General features: G+C 40.4%; 1 protein-coding gene across 1 annotated transcript; it reads right to left on the reverse strand.

The window, feature by feature from the left end:
- Window positions 1-1,384: 1,384 nt before the first annotated feature.
- Window positions 1,385-18,338, reverse strand: NTAQ1 (N-terminal glutamine amidase 1). Its single transcript, XM_036925525.2, has 6 exons — window positions 18,130-18,338; window positions 11,904-12,003; window positions 11,126-11,176; window positions 7,620-7,768; window positions 6,849-6,973; window positions 1,385-1,706 (listed from the first exon to the last, which is right to left on the reverse strand). The coding sequence occupies exons 1-6, from the start codon at window positions 18,216-18,218 to the stop codon at window positions 1,597-1,599; spliced, it is 624 nt and encodes a 207-aa protein (XP_036781420.1). The 5' UTR covers window positions 18,219-18,338; the 3' UTR covers window positions 1,385-1,596.
- Window positions 18,339-20,057: the final 1,719 nt, after the last annotated feature.

The following is a 20,057-nucleotide window of genomic DNA, read 5'->3' on the forward strand; positions in this document are numbered from 1 at the left end:
GTCCAAGTCTGACCCAGTTTAAGCTATATGCCTTTACCTATGGGCCACCAGGACAATATGAAATGTGTAAAGAAGAGCTCCCCACAGGGCATTACATGAATGTTAAGTAGGGAAAAACAACAAATGTCCTCTATTGCTTCTGATAAGTCAACACTATGACAACTGTATATTTTAATAGACTTAGAACTATAATCCTTACCCCCTATACTGATTAGAAGTAGGGGGTTTTCAATATCAAGGCAAGGTAGCTGGAAAGTTCACACTTACACACAGTCTGGTTTGCACTGTACTAGACATATTTTTTGAATACCAGATTGGAAACCTGCTCATAATTTGGCAAAAAAAAAACCTCCAAAAGTTCAATTTATAAGTCAGATTACAATCTTTTGGGCCCTCTGAAATACTTTGCTCAGGACAAAGAATTTCCATAGTGCAGCCTGCCAAAATTTATCTTCTTCATTTTAACCACATACTTTTAAAATGTGCATCTGAAACTCAACAAAGATATCAAAGTGTGGGATCTGTATTTAGCTCTAAATTATAAAATAACTTAAGAGGTTATATTTGTATTCCTCTTACCCAATATCCACTTATTTTCTCCCAGAATCTTCCTGGTCGGCTGACCCAAATGGATACATGATATTTCCTTAAATTGATTGATTCTTGAATAAATGACTGCAGTTGTCCCTCCATAGCACAAGGCAGAGGATCTATATATAAATGAAAGTTTCTTAATGAGCAGAAAACTCATCTAAGAGCAAAAGTTTGGACAGTCTTGCTATAAGAAATTACTCATTTTTACAGTACAATCATGAGAACATGAATGAGAGCTAGTGCTATATGCCACTTTAAAGCCAAACACCTTTTATCTGGAATTATATGACTAAATCCAAATTTCTAAAACATCTTCAAGAAGGAAGATTGATAAATGCATTTTAAAGCTATAGTTTTGCCTACAACTGAGATGGTCTTGGGTATCTTAGTTCATCAAGAGTGACACAAAATCTTCCAAACAGAATTAATTTTAAATCAGTTTTATTTAAAAATCATATATAAATTAGGCCAAGTAACACTCAAGCTGAGAGGGCTAATCTTTTTCAAGAACATAATAGTACAAAAAGACTAATAACATATTGTGATTCAGCTCACAGGATTAGCCCTCTTGAAACTGTAGCACAATACTAGCAAACATTGTATGGGCACCTTTGATGGGCACAGAAATTCACAGAGCAATGAGCCACAGCCTTGCCCTCAAGGAGCTTACAGTATAGCTGGAAAGAAACAAACATCTACAACAGACACAAAGTCCACACATCTACCATAACAAAAACAATTACTGGCATAAGTCATCATATATTTAACAAATAAGCCAAAGGAGTACCTCAACAAATAAACATTACATCAAGTTTCAACCTGACATATCAAAAACAAATTTGTTTTTACTTGTTCTATTTCTTTTGTTCACTCATGTTTCAACTCAAATAAAAGATGAAAACATAATGCCAACCCAAATATGCCATGTTTGCTGTCCCAAAGGAAAGGATGGATTGTTCATGTTCTAGAATTTCTCCACGGTTCTACATCCAGGTGTTAAGTTCAGTAGTTCTGACTGCCAAACCGGTGTACAAATTCAGACAGTGAGTAGACAGCTCCCCATCCTACCTCAGGGTCCATGCTGATAAAATCATTCAGGTTCATTTTGGAATCTAAAAAAAATACATGAAAGAAATATCCACTGAAAGCACAACTAGTTTATTAATTTGACAGCAATAAAACAACCCAGAAGACCAAAAGGAAGGAAAATCACTCATACATCACATATGCAACCACATACTTTTAAAGGGCTCAGTATCACTTCTGTGATATTCCTCTCTCAGATGCATAGGCTCCAAACCTCACACAAACCCACCTTGAGAGGCACTGTACAAAATAACGGGCCAGAACTCATCAAAAGTGTGAAGTTGTGAAAGAAAAGGTAGAAGACTGAAGGAGGCCAAGGAGACATGACAACTAAATGTAACACCCTGGGTTAGATTCTGGACCAGAAGAAAGAAATTAGAGGAAAAATTTGTAAAATTTATATAAGGCCTATAAGTTAATGGTATTGTCAACATTTCTGTGTCAATCGTTCATTTTCTTGATTTCAATAATAACATTCATGTGTAAAATTTAACACTGGGGGATCTAAGTAAAGGGTGTATATAAACTCTCTGTACTTTTTCAGCATATTTCCTAAAAGTTTTAAATTATTTCAAAATAAAAAGTTTAATAAAAATATGCATGAATAATCAAACTGCCAATTTACTGGTTTCATCTGCCAGTTTAAGGAAATTCAGAGGACACAAAAGAGATACAATCGGAAAAATCCAGATCGTTTCTCCCAGGCCCAGTTTTTTTTTTTAACAAATTTCTTTAAAAAATAAATTACAAATGCATTGAAAAAGACTCTTAAGAGACATGTAACCAAGCCCTATATGGGGATTTTATTTGGACCCTGACTCAAGTAAACAAACTGGATGAAAAAAAGATTCTGACTTTTTAACTGTGAATATCAACACTGACTACATAGATATATGATGACTTTAAAGAATTATTCTCTTCTTTTAGATGGTACTGTGGTCATTTTTTTTTAAATCACTGTAACTTAGAGATTCGCCTGTAATATTTAGAGTTGAAATGGTATAATACCTGGGATTTGCTTCAGAGTAGTGAAGGAAAATGAATTCAGGGAAATGAATGGAATGTAAATGAATCTACTGGCCATGAGCAAATAACTGTTGAAAGTCCGATATACTATTCCATTTAGTTTTGTATATGACTTAAATTTTCCACACTAAAAAAATATATATGTGTGCGTATACGGATTTCTGCTTCTGCTCCTCAGAGTGCTGTTATGGGAACTGCACTTCCACCATAAAGTGAAAGAAAACTGCAAATATGTTTAGCAACTGTTTCCAGATATTGGATTCCTGAGAAAGCAAAAACAAGCAAGGGGAGAAGAGCGCTAGGATCACTCCAGCTACTGCCTGGGGGCAGCTTCCCCAGCCACAGCACAGAGAGGGGAGCACAAACAGCATGGCAGGCCCCCTGAAGTGAGGAGACAGAGATCCAAGTTCAGGAAGGTCCAGCAGCTAGATCTGGGGGACAGCATGGGAGAAGAGGGAGCTGTGCAGAGAGTTTCAGAGATCTGCAGAGGGGACCTACCCCCAACCCACACCCGCCCCCAAGTCTCTGGTTGGACTCATCTCATGAGACCAGAAAGCAGTACCAGGAAGTAGTTGGTCTAATAATTTGTGGAACTTCCAGTCTCCACCAGCACTGGTGGAGAGAACTCGTAACACACAGGCATTTGGGAGTCCTCAGAAGGGGTACACCAGAGCAGTGGGGCTAAATTAGCACTAGATGAGAGACTACTCTAAACCTCCACTAAAAAATGATTAAAAGCAAGCTGAAAGGACCTAGCTGACTCTCAGTAATTTACCTGCATGTCAGAACAAACGCCAACACTATTTTTAAAAAGTACCTCAAGAGCCAGCAACTGAAAATGTAAGATTCACAAAGTCCAGCATCCAACCAAATGTTATGAATCACACAAAATAAAGAGGAAAATATGACTCAAAACCAGGAGAAAAATAATCAACATAAATGATAGAGATAATGGAACTAGCAGACAAGGACTGGCTATCATAACATCTGTCCAAAAGATGCTTCTGCTCCTCAGAGTGCTGTTATGACCAAGTGAGAAATTAAAGTTACTAAGTCAGCCCCAAATGGGATTTTGAGAGATGAAAAACTAAAATACCTAAAATGAAAAAAAAAAATTAACTGGATGGGATTAATAGCAAATTAGTTAGTGTAGAATAAAAGATCAATGAATTTACAGACAAAATAAAAGAATTACTCAAAATGAAGCACACACGGAGAAAGTCTGAAAAAATGAACAGAACATCATTGACCTATGGGAATAATGCCAAGCTATCTAACATAGTGTAGCCAAAGGACAAGAATTTAAAAAGGGTGGTAGGTCTGTAAAAATATTTGAAGAATTAATGGCCAAATGTTTTCAAATTTGATGAAAACTATAAATCCACCAATCTAAGAATCTTAATAAACCCGAAGTGGAATAAGCCTAAAGAAAACTGCAGTACAGTACATCATAATCAAATTGCTGAGAACTAGTGATAAAGAGAAAAACCTTAAAAAAGAGCCAGAAGGAAAAGAAGACACACCACATTTAGAGAAACAAATACAACAATAGCATGCTCCTTGAGCAGAACCCACACAAGCAGAAAACAAGAGAGACACCTTTAAATAAGTAAAAGGAAAGACATGTAACACCAGCATGTATTACCCAACAATACATCTAAAAAATAACAATAAGTACTTAGGATATAGATAACTAGAAACAGTCACTAATATCCTTACAATAAAAGCTAGATGATGGGCAAAAACAGAACTTTTGCTAAAGTCATCAGAGAGCTGGGAGTGCAGGATAACCAAGTGACCTGAAATCAAGGAAAGAAGCCACCTCCAAGGAGAGATGGAGTAGAAGTTCCTGCTTACCTGGGGTAGATGCCACACTCCATATAAGTCAGTAAAGTTTTCTAAAATTTCTAACAAGTTGCTAAAGGAAACCCCAGCTTCTGAAATACAATAGTTTTTGTTTTCTAGGACTTTTAATATAACTAAGAAATGATTACTAGCTATAGGCATTCATTACTCTAAAAGATCAATGTATAAAACAAGATAAAAATGTTTAGTTTTTTTAAACATTAATATATATAACAAACAAGCATTTGCTTATAAACTCCCCACCAGGCACTAAAACATTTCCATTTAGGTAACACTGGTCCTCCAGCTCAGTTCAAATCAGTCAGTGTTACTCTCATACATCTGAAATCAAGATGAGATGTATACATGGACGAGAGGTAACAAAGAACTCAGAAAGAGAAAAGGACAAATTTGGTGTCTCTATAATTCAGCACAAGACTTGAGAAATGTCCTTAAGAACTGAGACATCAGTGGCTAGTACTGGAAATGAGTCTTCAGGACAAGGCTGTAACACTGTAAATTTCAGTTTTTTATCAAGATGGGCAGGTAATTTAAATAAATTTAAATATTTTAAAAAATATTTCTTTAAAATAAATGGGAGTGCTGAGTTAAAAATAATAGCCACCACATCTTACTACACTGATGGACAGTGCCTGCATTGGGGTATGGGTGGGGACTTGATAATATGGGTAAATGTAGTAACCACATTGTTTTTTCATGTGAAACCTTCATAAAAGTGTGTATCAATAATACCTTAATAAAAAATAAAAAATAAAAAGAACTATGAATTAACTAAAAGTAATCCCACTTATCCTATTCTCAAATATATTCCTTACATAAATACAGGGTTTGAAATAATGAATTTACTGCATTAGAGAACATTATAATGTGGTTAAATTCTTACATGAGACACCAATATGTTTACTTCACACTTAAGAGCAAATTCTTTTTGTTTCAATCTCAAATTCAGCAGGCCCATGATGAACTAACTATATAAGAGGCAAAAAAAGACACCACCACCGTCCCTCCTCCAGCACAGTGTACTGGGCCCCCTGCCACTTTCTAGCTGTGTACCTTAGGCAAAGGGTTTAACCATCATGCACTTCAGTTTACACGTGTATCAAATGAGGAAAATAAAGCTTGCCTCGTGGAGTTGTTATGAAAATCAGACCAGTATGTAAAGGGACTGGCCCCAAGCCTAGGCATCAAAACCCAAATCAACGATTCAAAGAGGCTCAGGGCCAACAAGGTGATGTTCACTGAATGGCTACTGTGCACTAAGCTCTGTGCTAGGAGCTCACGTCTAGTAAAGAAAAGGGGAGCTGCTGAGGGCACACTGCCCCAGGCCCCGCCTTGTCCGAGACTAGATGGAAGACCCATGAAACCCTCTACTAACCTTGGACATATCGCAACTCTAGCGCTCAGGCTGGGAAGCAGGCTGGTGGACCAAAAAGCAATTCTAATATAAATCTTAAAAATTACGAGAAGAGAACTTTTCACAGAAAGCCTCCAAAATCAGCATTGAATCCTCTTTCAGTGTCATTCCCTTCAAATATGCCAAATACCTTCTTCCTTGCTGACCTCTGAATACTACTGTTCCTATTTTTCTGGTGTGGTACACAGCCTACAGAGCCCTTTCATAGGGGCAGTGTCAACGATGTGATGGGATGATCTCACCGATAAATGGCAATGTTGTGGATTACTCACAATCATAATGTTTCAAATTCATGTGAAACAGTAGTGAGAGGGTGAAGAATCCTTTATCTACTTAAATCTTGGGAAATTATTAATTGGACTGATGCCTAAAAGCACATAAGCAAGATGAGTGGTGCAATAAAATCTGCTAGCCTTCCCCTCCTTCTAAGATTTTATCATAGATCCAGTGAAATGCAATTTCACTCAGCACAGAGATGCACTGGGGATCTCTCTCACCCTAACAATGAGACCTGACCATGGCAATGTACTACCAGTCCCACTCTTAAATGACACAAATACGCAGATCTCCTAAAGTCCAGGGTCCTAGCTACTGCTGGTATACCTACTACCCTGGCAATTTACAAGTGTCAGGACTCTGTTCCTGTGCACCCTTCCTCTCCCATGAGCTCTTATGCCTTCCAGTCCCATTTTCTGTGCCTTAATTCCTGAATCTAATAAATACATAGAACTATTCTCCCTCTTACCTCCTTACAATGCAGGGAGTTTTATACAAAGAATAACACAATCTTTGTCTTTAGTTAATGGAAAGTGCTGATCTGCACCACATCTGACACCCTTCTTAGCAGGCATCTTTGGCTCACCTCCAGTTTCAATGCAAGGATATGATGGAGGAGGTTCTCTCCAGTTCCCACTGGAATCTTTCATGTGAGATCGGTCAGAAGCGAAGTTCTTCAAATATGAATCTGCGCGGATCACTCTAAATTTCCTGCAGATAAATCAACATTCATTTACATGAGAAAGATTTCACAGTTGAAATTCTAATTCAATTGTTATATAGACTCATTTTTTATGGCATGCGCAAAATAACCCAGGCATTTTTGTACTATTACTAATATACAAATAGATATGTAGACTTATCACCTGTTAAGTCAAGAGAAATGATCAGCAGAAATCTAAAACTACAAAGGCACAGAAATAAATATGTCTGGTTGCCTTTATTTAGTCAATTGTATATCTGGGACAAAGGGTGTAATTTTCACGTACTGCCATCACAGGCCTCTCAATTTTGGCATCCTACTCCCACAATCCCCCCACCACCCCCACAACTACATACAAGAGTGTGAGAAGAATCCTCAAAATGACTCTAAGAAAATGTCAGGGATCTCATCACACAAATTTTTAAAAGACTGCCAACCTTTAAAACCTCAAAATATTTTGAATATTCTGTATAGCACATCATTTTCAAATGATGACAGTAATGCCAAGCCAAGAGATCTTTACAAAAGAAATGCAAACACACACACACACACACACACACACACACACACACACACACACACACACACAAATTCTGTGTAACTGTCACAGTCTAACTTCGAGACAGTAGGTAAATTCATTCTGGATCTACTCACCTTCTAAATTGTGGATGGATGTCCTCATCGGACTTAAAGGCATCTTCCACATAAGTGTCAAAGGGACAGGGAAATGGTAGGACAGTGTCGAGATCATAAATGAAGCTCTGTCCTCCACTTGAAACATGAAGCAAGACAACATGGTAATCCTAGAATTAAAAGTTGCTGAAGTTAACCATGTTATTTTATGATGATGAATTCCAAAGTTACAGTAACAATGCATATATTATCATTAAAAATGACACAAGACTAGTAGATGAATGGATAAAGAAGATGTGGTACATACACACAACGGAATATTATTCAGCCATAAGAAAACAAATCCTACCATTTGCAACAACGTGGATGGAGCTAGAGGGTATTATGCTCAGATAGAGAAAGACAAGTACCAAATGATTTCACTCATCTGTGGAGTGTAACAACAAATCAAAGATTGAAGGAACATAACAGCAGCAGATTCACAGAACCCAAGAATGCACTAGCAGTTACCAAAGGGAAAGGGGTTGGGGAGGGTGAGTGGGAAAGGAGGGATAAGAGAATCAAGGGGTATTATGATTAGCACACATAATATGGGGGTTGGGGGGTCACAGGGAAGGCAGATTAGCACAGAGAAGATAAGCAATGACTCTATAGCATCTTACTATGTTGATGAACAGTGACTGTAATGGGGTATGAGGTGGGGACTTGATAATAGGGGGGAATGCAGTAACCACAATGTTGCTCATGTGAAACCTGAGCATAAGACTGTATATCAATGATACTTTAATAAAAAAAGATACAAGACTAATACAGCCCTTCTTATAACAGCAAAATAAAGCAAACACAAAATCCTGAAAAAAGACAAAATGTACAGTGACAGGGTAAAGTTAAGCAGTAGTGGAAATGTTCATATGTATTCAATGTATACTCTTTGACCCAGCAATTTTACCTCTAGAAATCCATCCTACAGAGAAACGGCCTTTTGGACGTAAAGGTATATATACAAAGAAAACCTCTGCCGCACTTTATAATCCTGAATATTCAGAAGCAACCAAAATTCCACCAAAAGAAGAATGGAAGTCCAGGCCTGAAGTCCAGTGTCCTAGCAGTAGGTATACCCACTATCCTGGCAGTTTGCCAGTGTCATGACTGCTCCTGAATATCCTTCCCCTCCCATGAGCTCTCATGCCTTCCAGTCCTACTCTCAGTGCCTCAATTCCTGAATCTAATAAATACACAGAACTATGAACCACGAGGCAGCCATATGACAGAACTATGCAGCTGCTAAAAAGAATTAGGTACATTTATGTGGAAAATGAAAAAACATCCCTATTACATGGTTGGATAGAAAAAGCAAATTGCAAAATATGTATTCTATTATTTTTTAAAAGCTGTGAGTATGTTAAGACACATATTTGCATTCACAATACAAATGCATGAATATGTAGGCAGAGGCAGAAGTCTAAAGGATATCCTCCAAAATATTAACAGAGGGGATGGTTGAGGTTAGCCTGGAAACAGGAAGGTCATTAAAATGTTGTTTCTAAATCAGCCAAGCCCTAATTTATAGCCATTAAGAAGGATAAAGATAGCTTCTCCTGCACAGCTCAGTCACAGTGCCTATGTGAATTCTCATTCTCACTCTCAGACACTGAGAACTGCCCAACACTAAATGTTCAAGCTAAGGGCTGGAAGGGATGTCAGGGAGGTTATCAAGGGACATGAAGGCAGTGTGGTGCTTTGAATTCCTCAGAAGAAAAATGCAAAATGCTTTCACAGAGAACAGTACAGTGAGATGGAAAATTTCAATCATCTCTGTAGAACATGAGTAATACCACTGAACATTTCTAAAACTTCAGAGCTTACAAAGCACTTTCTCAAATGTGAATGCATTTGACCCTGTGTGTTGGGGAAGATAACTGAGACTGCAGATGTTGTACTGGAAAGGACTCAGGCCTGAGACCCAGTCCACTGATCAGCTAGATGACCTTGAGCTACTTAGACTTTCTGGGCTTGTTTCTTCAAATGAAAAATGAGAGGGTTGGAGCAGATCTGTTTTTTTCAAATGGCAGTCATGTTCACTTGGGAATTTGCTAAGAACACTAACTTCTGAACCCTTCTCTAGATCAACTAAATCAGAAATCTGTCTTTTTAACAGTCTCCAGATAATTCTAATGTACATTTGGACTAGACTTTGCTAAAGTTCCTTACAGTGTTAAATGGTAACATTCTAGGAGATTACAAATACATCTGCAACATCAGACATTTAAAATCATTCCTAGGGGTGAGTGGGTAGAAAGGGTGAGGGGGATAAACGGGCACAAAAACCTTAATCATAATATAAGTTGGTCACAGGGATGGAAGTACAGCATTAAGAAATAGCCAGTAGTTCTCTAACATATTTCTATGTTGACAGATAGTAACTGCACTGGTTGAAGTAAGGATTCAATAATGTGTGTAACTGCTGAACCACTGGGTTATACACTTGAAACCAATATAAGATTGTGTATCAAGTATACTTCAATTAAAAATAAATAAAATCATTCTAGAATAATTTCAAAAGTGAAAGAAAATAGAACACTAGGAACAACAAATGCTGGCAAGGATGTGGAGAAAGGGGAACCCTCCTACACTATTGGTGGAAATGTAAATTTGTTCAACCATTGTGGAAAGCAATATGGAGGTTCCTCAAAAAACTAAAAATAGAAATACCATTTGACCCAGGAATTCCACTCCTACAAATTCACCCTAAAAAACAAGATCCCAGATTCAAAGACATATGAACCCTATGTTTATCGCAGCACTATTTACAACAGCCAAGATACGGATGCAACCTAAGTGTTGATCAGTAGATGAATGAATAAAGATGTGGTACATATACACAATGGATTATCATTTAGCCATAAGAAGAAAACAAATCCTACCACTTTCAACAACATGGATGGGGCTAGAGGGTATATGCTCAGTGAAATAAGCCAGGCAGAGAAAGACAAATATGAAATGATTTCACTCATTTGTGGAGTATAACTACAAAGCAAAACTGAAGGAATAAAACAGCAGCAACTCAGACTCCAAGAACGGACTAGAGGTTACCAAACGGGATGGGGTGAGGAAGGTGGGTGGGGAGGGAAGGAGAAGGGGATTGAGGGGCATTATGATTGGCACACATGGTGTTTGTGGGGAGGTCACGGGGAAGATAAGTGTAGCACAGAGAAGACAAGTGGTGACTCTGTGGCACCTTGCTACACTAATGGACAGTGACTGTGGTGTGGTGTTGGGGTGTACTTGATAATATGGGTGAATGTAGTGACCACAATGTTGCTCATGTGAAACCTTCATAAGATTGCATGTCAATGATACCTTAATAAAAAGAAAAAACAGAATAATGTATATTCTCAAAAGATCAATTTATTAATAAATATCATAGCCTTTCTCTACTGTTCTATATTTCTGCTTTGCCAAAGTATAAAGACCACTCAGGGATTACAAGTAGTATGCATCAGAGGCTCTAGTGTTGACCATCTTACCCATATCACAGGTCCATCTCCAGGTCTTGCCTGTTGTTTCCAGATAGGTATCTACAAAATGCAGTAAATTCCATAAGCCACAATTTCCATTAAACCACTACTGAATTCTTTAAAGCAACACATAAATGAAAAATAAAATATTTCTAAGCAACCAACAATCAAGGTGAAAGAATGAAGAAATCTAAATCTTTCCAAGTGTGCTTAACAATGGAAAGAGCAAAAATTAATTAGGAATCAGAAGGATTAACAGTTCAAGTCTTGCTCAACCATTTAATTATTTGTGGGACCTCCCCATAATTCCATTCGCATCTAAAAAACAGAGACAGCTGTCTAAGCATTGCCTACTTAACAGTGTTGCCATTAAGACCAAATGAGATGATGCCTGCAAATGAGATGGTGCTTTACAAAACAGGAAGGGCTTACTTTTTTTACTACTTACTAAGTTTACTGTAGTTCGCTTTAAACTGCAGACATAAAAAAGTCTTTACTTCAAACCTGAGTATTAGGCTCAAACCTAAGCAATTAAAAAATCTCTAACTTAATACCTACAGAAATGGGACTTAATCTGTGTAAACATACCATCATCTATTTCCTTACCTACAAGTAAGGAACTAAACTCTTCTGACTCAACAATGCCCTGGAAGGAAAAATAATCTTATTCAAAAAACAAACTAAGATATTGCTGTTTTTAGAAAGCACATTTCACAACAGTGCTAAACCCATGCTCTACTAGTTCCTAAATCTCTTGTTTTCTTTCTATAGTCTCTCACCAACTTACCATCTTCCTCTCATTAGATATGAAGACAGCATAACACTCTTCTAAAGGATACTGGTCATGGTTTTTGATGTATTCACAGAGCTTCCAAATATTTTCTTCACTGAAATAAAATAATAGTTTAATCAATATAATTAAGCAATAACATTTTGTGTCTTTCAAGTTTAAACAAAAGACTGATGATGACATAAGAAAGCTGGAAGAGGCTTTAAAGATATCTTATCCAACAACTGGCTAATGTTTTAACCGATTCCAAAATATCCCCAACAGAGTGTTACCCAACCAATACTGTGTATGGACCTCTCTTCAGACACAGAACTCATGACCTCCCTCAGCAGTGCTTACACAGGGAGGCATTTTATAACTGAGAAAATGTTGTCAATACTCTATAAACTTTCAGTCAAGGGACTTGAGGTTCAGCTGGAATTTCAGTTCAGCCACTTACAAGAAGCTTTAAACATCTTGCCGTGTCTGCCTGCTTTTCTCATCTGTAAAAATGGGCATAATCACATCATACTATGAACATGATAAATCTTAGTTAACATTAGTTCCTTGCTCCCCCTAGGAATGGGGCAGGAGGGTGTTTTGGGTAGGAGGGCTCCTGGCTGGAAAGGATTGAGGCAGTTATATGATTTATCCAGGAATTCTTTTGGAGAATCTCCTGTGAGTGGGATTCCCCAAGCTCCTCTGGTATGCAGGAGGTCCTGACTTTTAGAAAGTTCTTTTTCATACTGAACTGAAACCCATCTTCCTATACTTCTGTCCTAAATGAATCTCTCTTCTACACGACAGGCCTTTAGCTATTTGAAGCGGGAGTCAGAACCACCAAAGTAAAGCAATATCCAGTGCATCAAACCAAGCCACACTGGCAGCCACAGCCACACTCCTGCATGGTCAAAAACAGTCACTGCGAGCAGTATTTGCAGCTCAGCCTCTGGGTTCCTGTCTTTTTCTAATGAGCCACACAGTAACTTTGCTCGAAACGAGTATATCAACACTCTCTCACACATATGATGCAATCTGTCAAAGCCTAATTTCCAGCCACCTACACAATGGTACCTGAAAATGAAGCAAGTTATGAACAGCACTGAGGACTGTCACCATTTTATGGAAATACACACTTTTAATTCAGACTTGACCTTGTCTACCTGTATCAATGCTCCATACTACTAAGCTTAAAGTACTGAAGCTGAACATCTGAATTTTTCTCCATGATTTGTTTTTTTCTCTAAAATACCTAAGAAACCTTATGGAAAAAGTGGTGGTAGAGGTAACAATAGGAGACTGCTGTTGACTACTTCCACAAGATATTTAGTATGGAGTAACAAAAATTTACTATTTCAATAGGACATATAACACATAGTAGCTGATTTTTTTTAATCCACATGTTCTAAGACCAAGTTTTGAGAAGACATTTGTCCAGCTCACCGACATTTTGGAGAGTGGATCACAGACATCTTCAAGAGCCTATGATGTATACAGCACCATGCTAAGTGCTTAGAAAATACAATGATAAATTAGAGCCCACAGATGGGAGAGGAGACATGAAGATCCATAAATAAGCAAGAATCATAGAAGGCCATAAAAGATGCATAGAGAAAGCATAGAGGAGGGAGGGAGTCATTAATTCTAAGGGATTCAGAAAGATGGAGGAGGGACAGGTTGATGGTTCTCCCCGTTTGTTCCCCCTCCCCCATCCCAAGGATGGGCAGAGAGTTAAGCAAAGAGTTTGTGAATCGATTTGTACTACAAGCACTACTGGGGAGCTGAATACATACGCAGCTTGGACATACCTTGTCTATTATTTTTCAAATATATGTGGATATTACTCAGAGGAAAAAACTTAGACATCAGAATTACTGAATGTGTAGTCCCTTTATACCAACTTTTTTTTAAGAGTATAATTAATATCATGTAGGAGGATCTCATTAATCTTCTGATGTTAAAAAAAAAAAAAAGAGGACAACCAAAGCAATCCTGAGAAGGAATAACAAATGTGGGGAGCTTATGTTCCCTAACTTCAAGCTACTACAAAGCCACAGTAATCAGCTTGGTAATGGCACAAGAACAGACCCACAGATCAACAGAACAGAATACAGATTCCAGACATAAACCCACACATATATGGTCAGTTAATATATGATAAAAGACCCATGAATATACAATGGGAAAAAGACAGCCTCTTCAACAACTGGTGCTGGCAAAACTGGAGTTACATGTAAGAGAATGAAACTGGATTATTGTTTAACTCCATACACAAAAGTAAACTCAATGGATCGAAGACCTGAATGTAAGTGATGAAACCTTAAAACTCTTAGAAGAAAACATAGGCAAAAATCTCTTGAATGTAAGCATGAGCAACTTTTTCCTGTACACATCTCCTCCAGCAAGGGAAACAAAATAAAAAATGAACAAGAGGGACTACATCAAACTAAGAAGCCTCTAAACAGCAAAGGACACTGTCAGTAGAACAAAAAGGCATCCTACAGTATGGGAGAATATATTCATAAACAATTTACCTGATAAGGGGTTAACATCCAAAATACATAAGGGACTGACACCTCAACACCCAAAAAAAAATAACCCAATCAAAAAATGGAGAACCTGAACAGACACTTCTCCAAAGAAGAAATACAAGTGTCCAAAAAGCACATGAAAAGATGCTCCACATCACTAATCATCAGGGAAATGCAAATTAAAATCACAATGAGATATCACCTCACATCAGGACAGCCACTATCCAAAAGACAAGAAACAATAAACACTGAGGATGCAGAGAAATAGGAACCCTCCTGCACTGTTGGGTGGGACTGCAAATTAGTACAACTGCTGTGGAAAGCAGTATGGAGATTCCTCAAAAAACAAAAAAATAGAAATACCATTTGACCCAGTAATTCCACTCCTAGGAATTTGCTTGAAGAAAACACAACCCCTGATTCAAAAAGTTATGTGCACCCCCATGTTTATTGCAGCACTGTTTGTAATAGCTAAGATATGGAAGAAACATAAGTGTTCATTAATAGTTGAATGGATAAAGGAGATGTACATATACACAAATGAATATTATTCATCCATAAAAAGAAAAATTTTCCATTTGCAATGACACGAATGGGTCTAGAGGGTATTATGCTCAGTGAAATAAGCCAGGTGGAGAAAGGCAAATACATGTGATTTCACTTATTTGTGGAAAATAAAAACAAAGCAAAACAAAATGAACAAACCAGCAGTAAACTCATAGATACTGAGAAGTGGCTGGTGGTTACCATAGGGAAGAGGTTGGAGTGGGTGGGAAGGGTGAAGGGGATAAAGGCGCACAAAAATTCTTGATCATATATAAGCTGGTCATGGGGATGGTACTCCAGCATGGAGAATACAGCCAATGATTCTGTGACATCTTCCTGTATTGACAGATAGTAGCCACACTAGTGGGGGTATTTAGTAATATGAGTAACTGTGGAACCACTGTGATGTATATTTGAAACCAATATAAAATTGCATATCAATGAAAGCTCAATAAAAATTAAAAAATAAAAATAAAATTTTAAACAAAGAGGGCCTTATACTTGGCAATGCTGGAAGTCACTGCTGGAACAGAAAGCCCTGGATTTGACTGAGTCCTAGCAAACGTTTAACTGGTAGGGAGGAATGATGATAATGTCCTAACCTGTCAGTTAATTACTTTGGTAGCAGAAAGCCTAACAAAGCAACATTAGATTATGCAAGGGACAAGTGATTCTACAGGTGACCGACTGAGGTCAGAGAAGCATGAGGAAGAGGAGGTCCCTGGCACACAGCAGGTGCTCAACAGAAGTTTAAAAAATATAATTACAACAGAATCAGAAATGCTTTGCAAACCACACAGTGCCACACAATTACTGGCCATCACTGTTACCACGGAGCTGGGTCTTAGAAACTAAGTAGGCATTTACTTCAAATTAAAGAAACTGCAGCAGCAAACATAGGAAGGTGTACCTACCTGATATATTGACAGAGTAGGACAGTAGTTCTCCATCAGAGGCAATTTCCCCTCCCCTAATTAGCAATGTTTGGTTGTTAATCACAAATTGGGGGAGGGTGCTATATAGGCTTCTAGTGGGTAGAGGCCAGGGATGTAGCTACACATCATATACAACACACAGGCCAGCCCCCACAACAAATAATTAGCATGCTCAAAATGTCAACAGAGCCATAGCTGAGAAACCCTGGGGTAGAGCAAAGAAGGCACGTTCAAAATGAGGTTGGAGGAACACATGGTGACAAGAGGGTCTGCTATGCTCAAGAGATAGACTTTATCATCTATGTCTGTATATTCCTCCAAATGTAATCGATGGACCAGCCTCCAGCTCCTCCACTGTGCTACGCACACGCCTACACTGTCTGGGGTAGGACCCTAAGACCTACATGTTTACAAGCTCCTGGGTGATTCTCTGGCATATTCAAATTCAGAATGGCTTTCAGCAGTGTGAAGCCAGCTAAGATTAAAGACCTGATGGGAGAGGGGAGAGCTAGGAAGAGAAGCCTGTTAGGAAAGACTGGAACCCCTGACAGCCCAGGAGGGCCTGGCCTAAGGCTGAAGGAACTAAAAGGAGACACTCTACTGAAGAGACATTCATATCCTATCATTCTCCCACCAAACCACTGGACTCGAATTGTGCTAGTTTCCCTGTTGTTGCTTGAATACTCCCAAACTTCTGAGGGCCTTCACACCTGCTGCTCCCAGTGCCTGGAATGTTAGTCCTCCACTATCCACAAAGCTCCTACTCCCTTTTTTTGTCAGATCCCTGTTCAAATACCACCTTATCAAGAACATCTCCCTTAAACATCCATTGTAGTGAGTCAGCATCTGTTACTTTGTTTTACTTGCTTGAAGCACTTGACACCACCTAAACATGGTTTGTTTTGTCTGCTTTCTCCCAACTGAAACGTAAGGACTATGAGATCTTGCCAGGGAATGTGTCTACTGTGTTCACTGCTGCATCCCTAGTGCCTAGAACTGTGCCTCACACATTCCAAGTGCCTGATAAACATTTATTGAACGAATTAATAAAACAATGAATGGATGTTAGGGACAAGAACTAATAGGATTTAGGTGGAAATGAAATGCAATGGTTGAGCAGCATGGACTCCAGGATTACAGAGGTTCCAATTTCAACACCACCACGTGCTAGTTGTGCCATCTTGGGCAAACAACAGGTTTCTCTATGGTTCAGCCTTCTCATTAATAAAAAGAGAAAAATGATCATGATAAAACCTATCTCCTAGGCTTGGACGGGAACACTTGGCACTGGATGTGACATGCAGAGCTGAACAAATGTTAAACTCCTGGTGGCACTGGCTTGGTGACCAGCTGAAGAAGAGAGTGGCAGTTTTAGACGACCCTAAGGTTTCTTGTGCAGGGACTGGAAATGGGTAAGAAGTCATTTCTCCAGCAAGGGAAGGGTAGGAGTAGTGATTCCACCACAGAGGTGGCCTAGGACAAGGGTACAGTGTATGGAGTCCAGGGATAAACTGCGTGTAAATACCCATTCCTTCACTCACAAGCTATGTGGCCTTAGACAAATTGCTTGCACCTCTCTGTGCTTCAGTGTTCTCATTTTTAAAATGGGGATAACAGTACTCATCTCCTAGGATAATTGTGGACATCAAGTAAATTCATTTACAGAAACCACTCAGAACAATGCCTGCCACAGAGCAAGTGCTATGTAAATGTAACCTTCATAACGACAACATGGTGGTTAAGATCATAATTTCTGGTACCAGAGGGCCTAAACTGGATTCCTGGCTATTAAGTGGGTGACCTTGGGAAAATAACTGCAAAATCTGTTCCTCCATCCTCTTCCAAAAATAAAATGACCTTCACATTCAGTGCGAAAATCCAATTTCCAAAGGCTCTCTGAGATCCACCCTCCGCTTCCAACTCCTCTTTCCTGGCCCCCAATCCCTGAGATCGGGTGAGAAATACCCAGGCGAAAAGCGCCAGGCAGAAGAAATGCACCACCGACCCTACCATTCCTGGCGAATTCCAGCCCCCAATCCAAATACCCAGTCTACTCAAGAGACGAGGGTTGCTTTCGCGCTCCCTCATCCGCCCCCTCACGCAAACCGGAAAACCCGCCAGCGGAGACCCAGAGCGCCCCCGGGGAGGGGCCGGGAGGAGGCGGGGCCCGGCTGCGGGGCCGCGGCCGAGCGAGCCGGGGAGATGTCGGGGGCTGCGCCCGTGCCCCCTCACCAATAGCAGCTGTTGTAGACGCAGGCGTCTCGAGGGGGGCTGGCCGGCTGGTAATGGGCGGCTGCGGCAGCGGAGATATCCCCCTCCATGGCGGGCTGGCTTGGGCCAGAGCTCCGGTCTGAGGTACACAGGATGGACCAGCCCCGCTCGCGGGCTTCAGGGGAGGAGCCGGCGTGCGGGGCTCTGCGCCGGTTCTCAGCGCGGAGTGGGCGGAGCCTGCGGCCAATGGTGCTCTTCCCGAGTCGCAGACGGGGAAGGCGGAGCCTGGGCGGGGCGAGCAGCGCAGGCTCCCTGCGCGCGGGACCCGAAGGGGCGATACAATTCCAGGTGGGAGGAGTCAGGGGCGGAGTGGGCGGTCTGGGTTGGGGTGAGCGGTGTTACCTCCCCGCCTGTGGGTCTCGCTGAAGAGTACCGCGTGGATCCTGGGTAGGCGAAGCCCGGCCTGGTGGATGGAGCCAGAGGCGGGGCGGAGGTGGTGAAACGAGGCTCTTGCTCCTGTGGGGCGCGGCGGGGTCGGGCGTACCGGGGCGGCGGTAAGGGCGGGGATCCAGTGGGCCTGGGGAGAAAAGAGGTCGCCGGCGGGTGGGCTGCAGGGCAGCCAGGAGAGGGCTTGGACCCGGAAGCCCTTGGACCCGAGCGTCGCTCCGAGAGTCTCCAGGCGTCTGAGACCCTCCTCCGCATGCGGGGCCGGGCTGGACAGCTATGTAGGAACCAGACGAGACGCGAAAGACTCCACGTATGCGAGTGAAATAAAAGAAGCTTGTGTGGAAAATGGAACTTTAGCACCTTGAACCCGGAGTCCGAGGGAGCACGGGGAGAAAAGGAGGGAGGGAGAGGTTAATGCCGAAAACGTCTACATCAAGGGCAGTTTAGAGAGAGATCTCCCCCGAATCTCAATATTGTAACGTTTTTAAAATTAGAGAATTGTATATTGATTCTTTGATTCAGTAAGTTTAAAAAATGTTTTCCCAAGAGTCCTCGTGGTCCATTTTGTTAATCATGTATTTATTTGCTGGCAATCTGGAAGGAAAGACATCAAATTGTTAAAACAGTGCTTATCTCTGGTAAATTACTGGTATGGAGGACTTCCAATTTGTACTTTATAGCCTTCTGATTTGTCTGTAATTGCAATGGACATGTATAGCTATTCAGGATACTTCCTATTATAAAGACTGAAATTATTAGGTTGGTTTATAGGTCATCTACAGTCAGATTTTCCCAATCTCAGATTTTCTAAAGCCCACAAATCCTAAAGGATTTAAGCAAAGTCCTTGCATCAGTTTCATTTTATTGCCTCTCAGCTCTGAATGCACATTTCAAATAAAGGCTCTATGATAAAAATGGAATTCCTTTAAGCATCAATCCTTTAAAATGACCATCATGTTAAGCCTTTTCAGCAAAGCATGCCAAAGGAAGATCCCTGCAGTTTCTGGACTAGGGTAAGAGTTTGGAGTGTGGTCATGAGAACATCCAGGGGGGTCTGCCCCAGACACCGTCCCTCTGCGACCTTGCAGCTTTAGCTTGGCAGTTGGCAGTAACCTTTTTGCAGCCCTCTCGACACAGAACCAGTCCTTCGAGGCTGAAGGCAGCCACCTGCCCGTACTCCTTCAGTAAGTCCTTTATGCCTGCACACATTTTTTTGTGGCAGGCAGGGCCACACTGAGCAGCCAGTCCTTCCCCTAACTTCTTCCCCAAACCCCTCCTTCCCTCTGGCATTCTGAAGGTCTTCTTGCTGACTCCCTGGTTCCCATGGCATCGCGACACCACTTGTTAGTGTCACTTCCCTCTGCCCCATTCTCTGCATTGCTGGAGGGAAGTTGAATGTCAAGAATTAACTATGATAAAAGTGTAACTGTAAGATATAAGGAAATTCCATATGGTATCTAGGGCTAAGGAAGAGTACATCATACAAACTAGAAAAGGTATCT

The sequence above is a fragment of the Manis pentadactyla genome, chromosome 3, assembly GCF_030020395.1.
Source record: "Manis pentadactyla isolate mManPen7 chromosome 3, mManPen7.hap1, whole genome shotgun sequence".
Lineage (NCBI taxonomy): Eukaryota > Metazoa > Chordata > Mammalia > Pholidota > Manidae > Manis > Manis pentadactyla.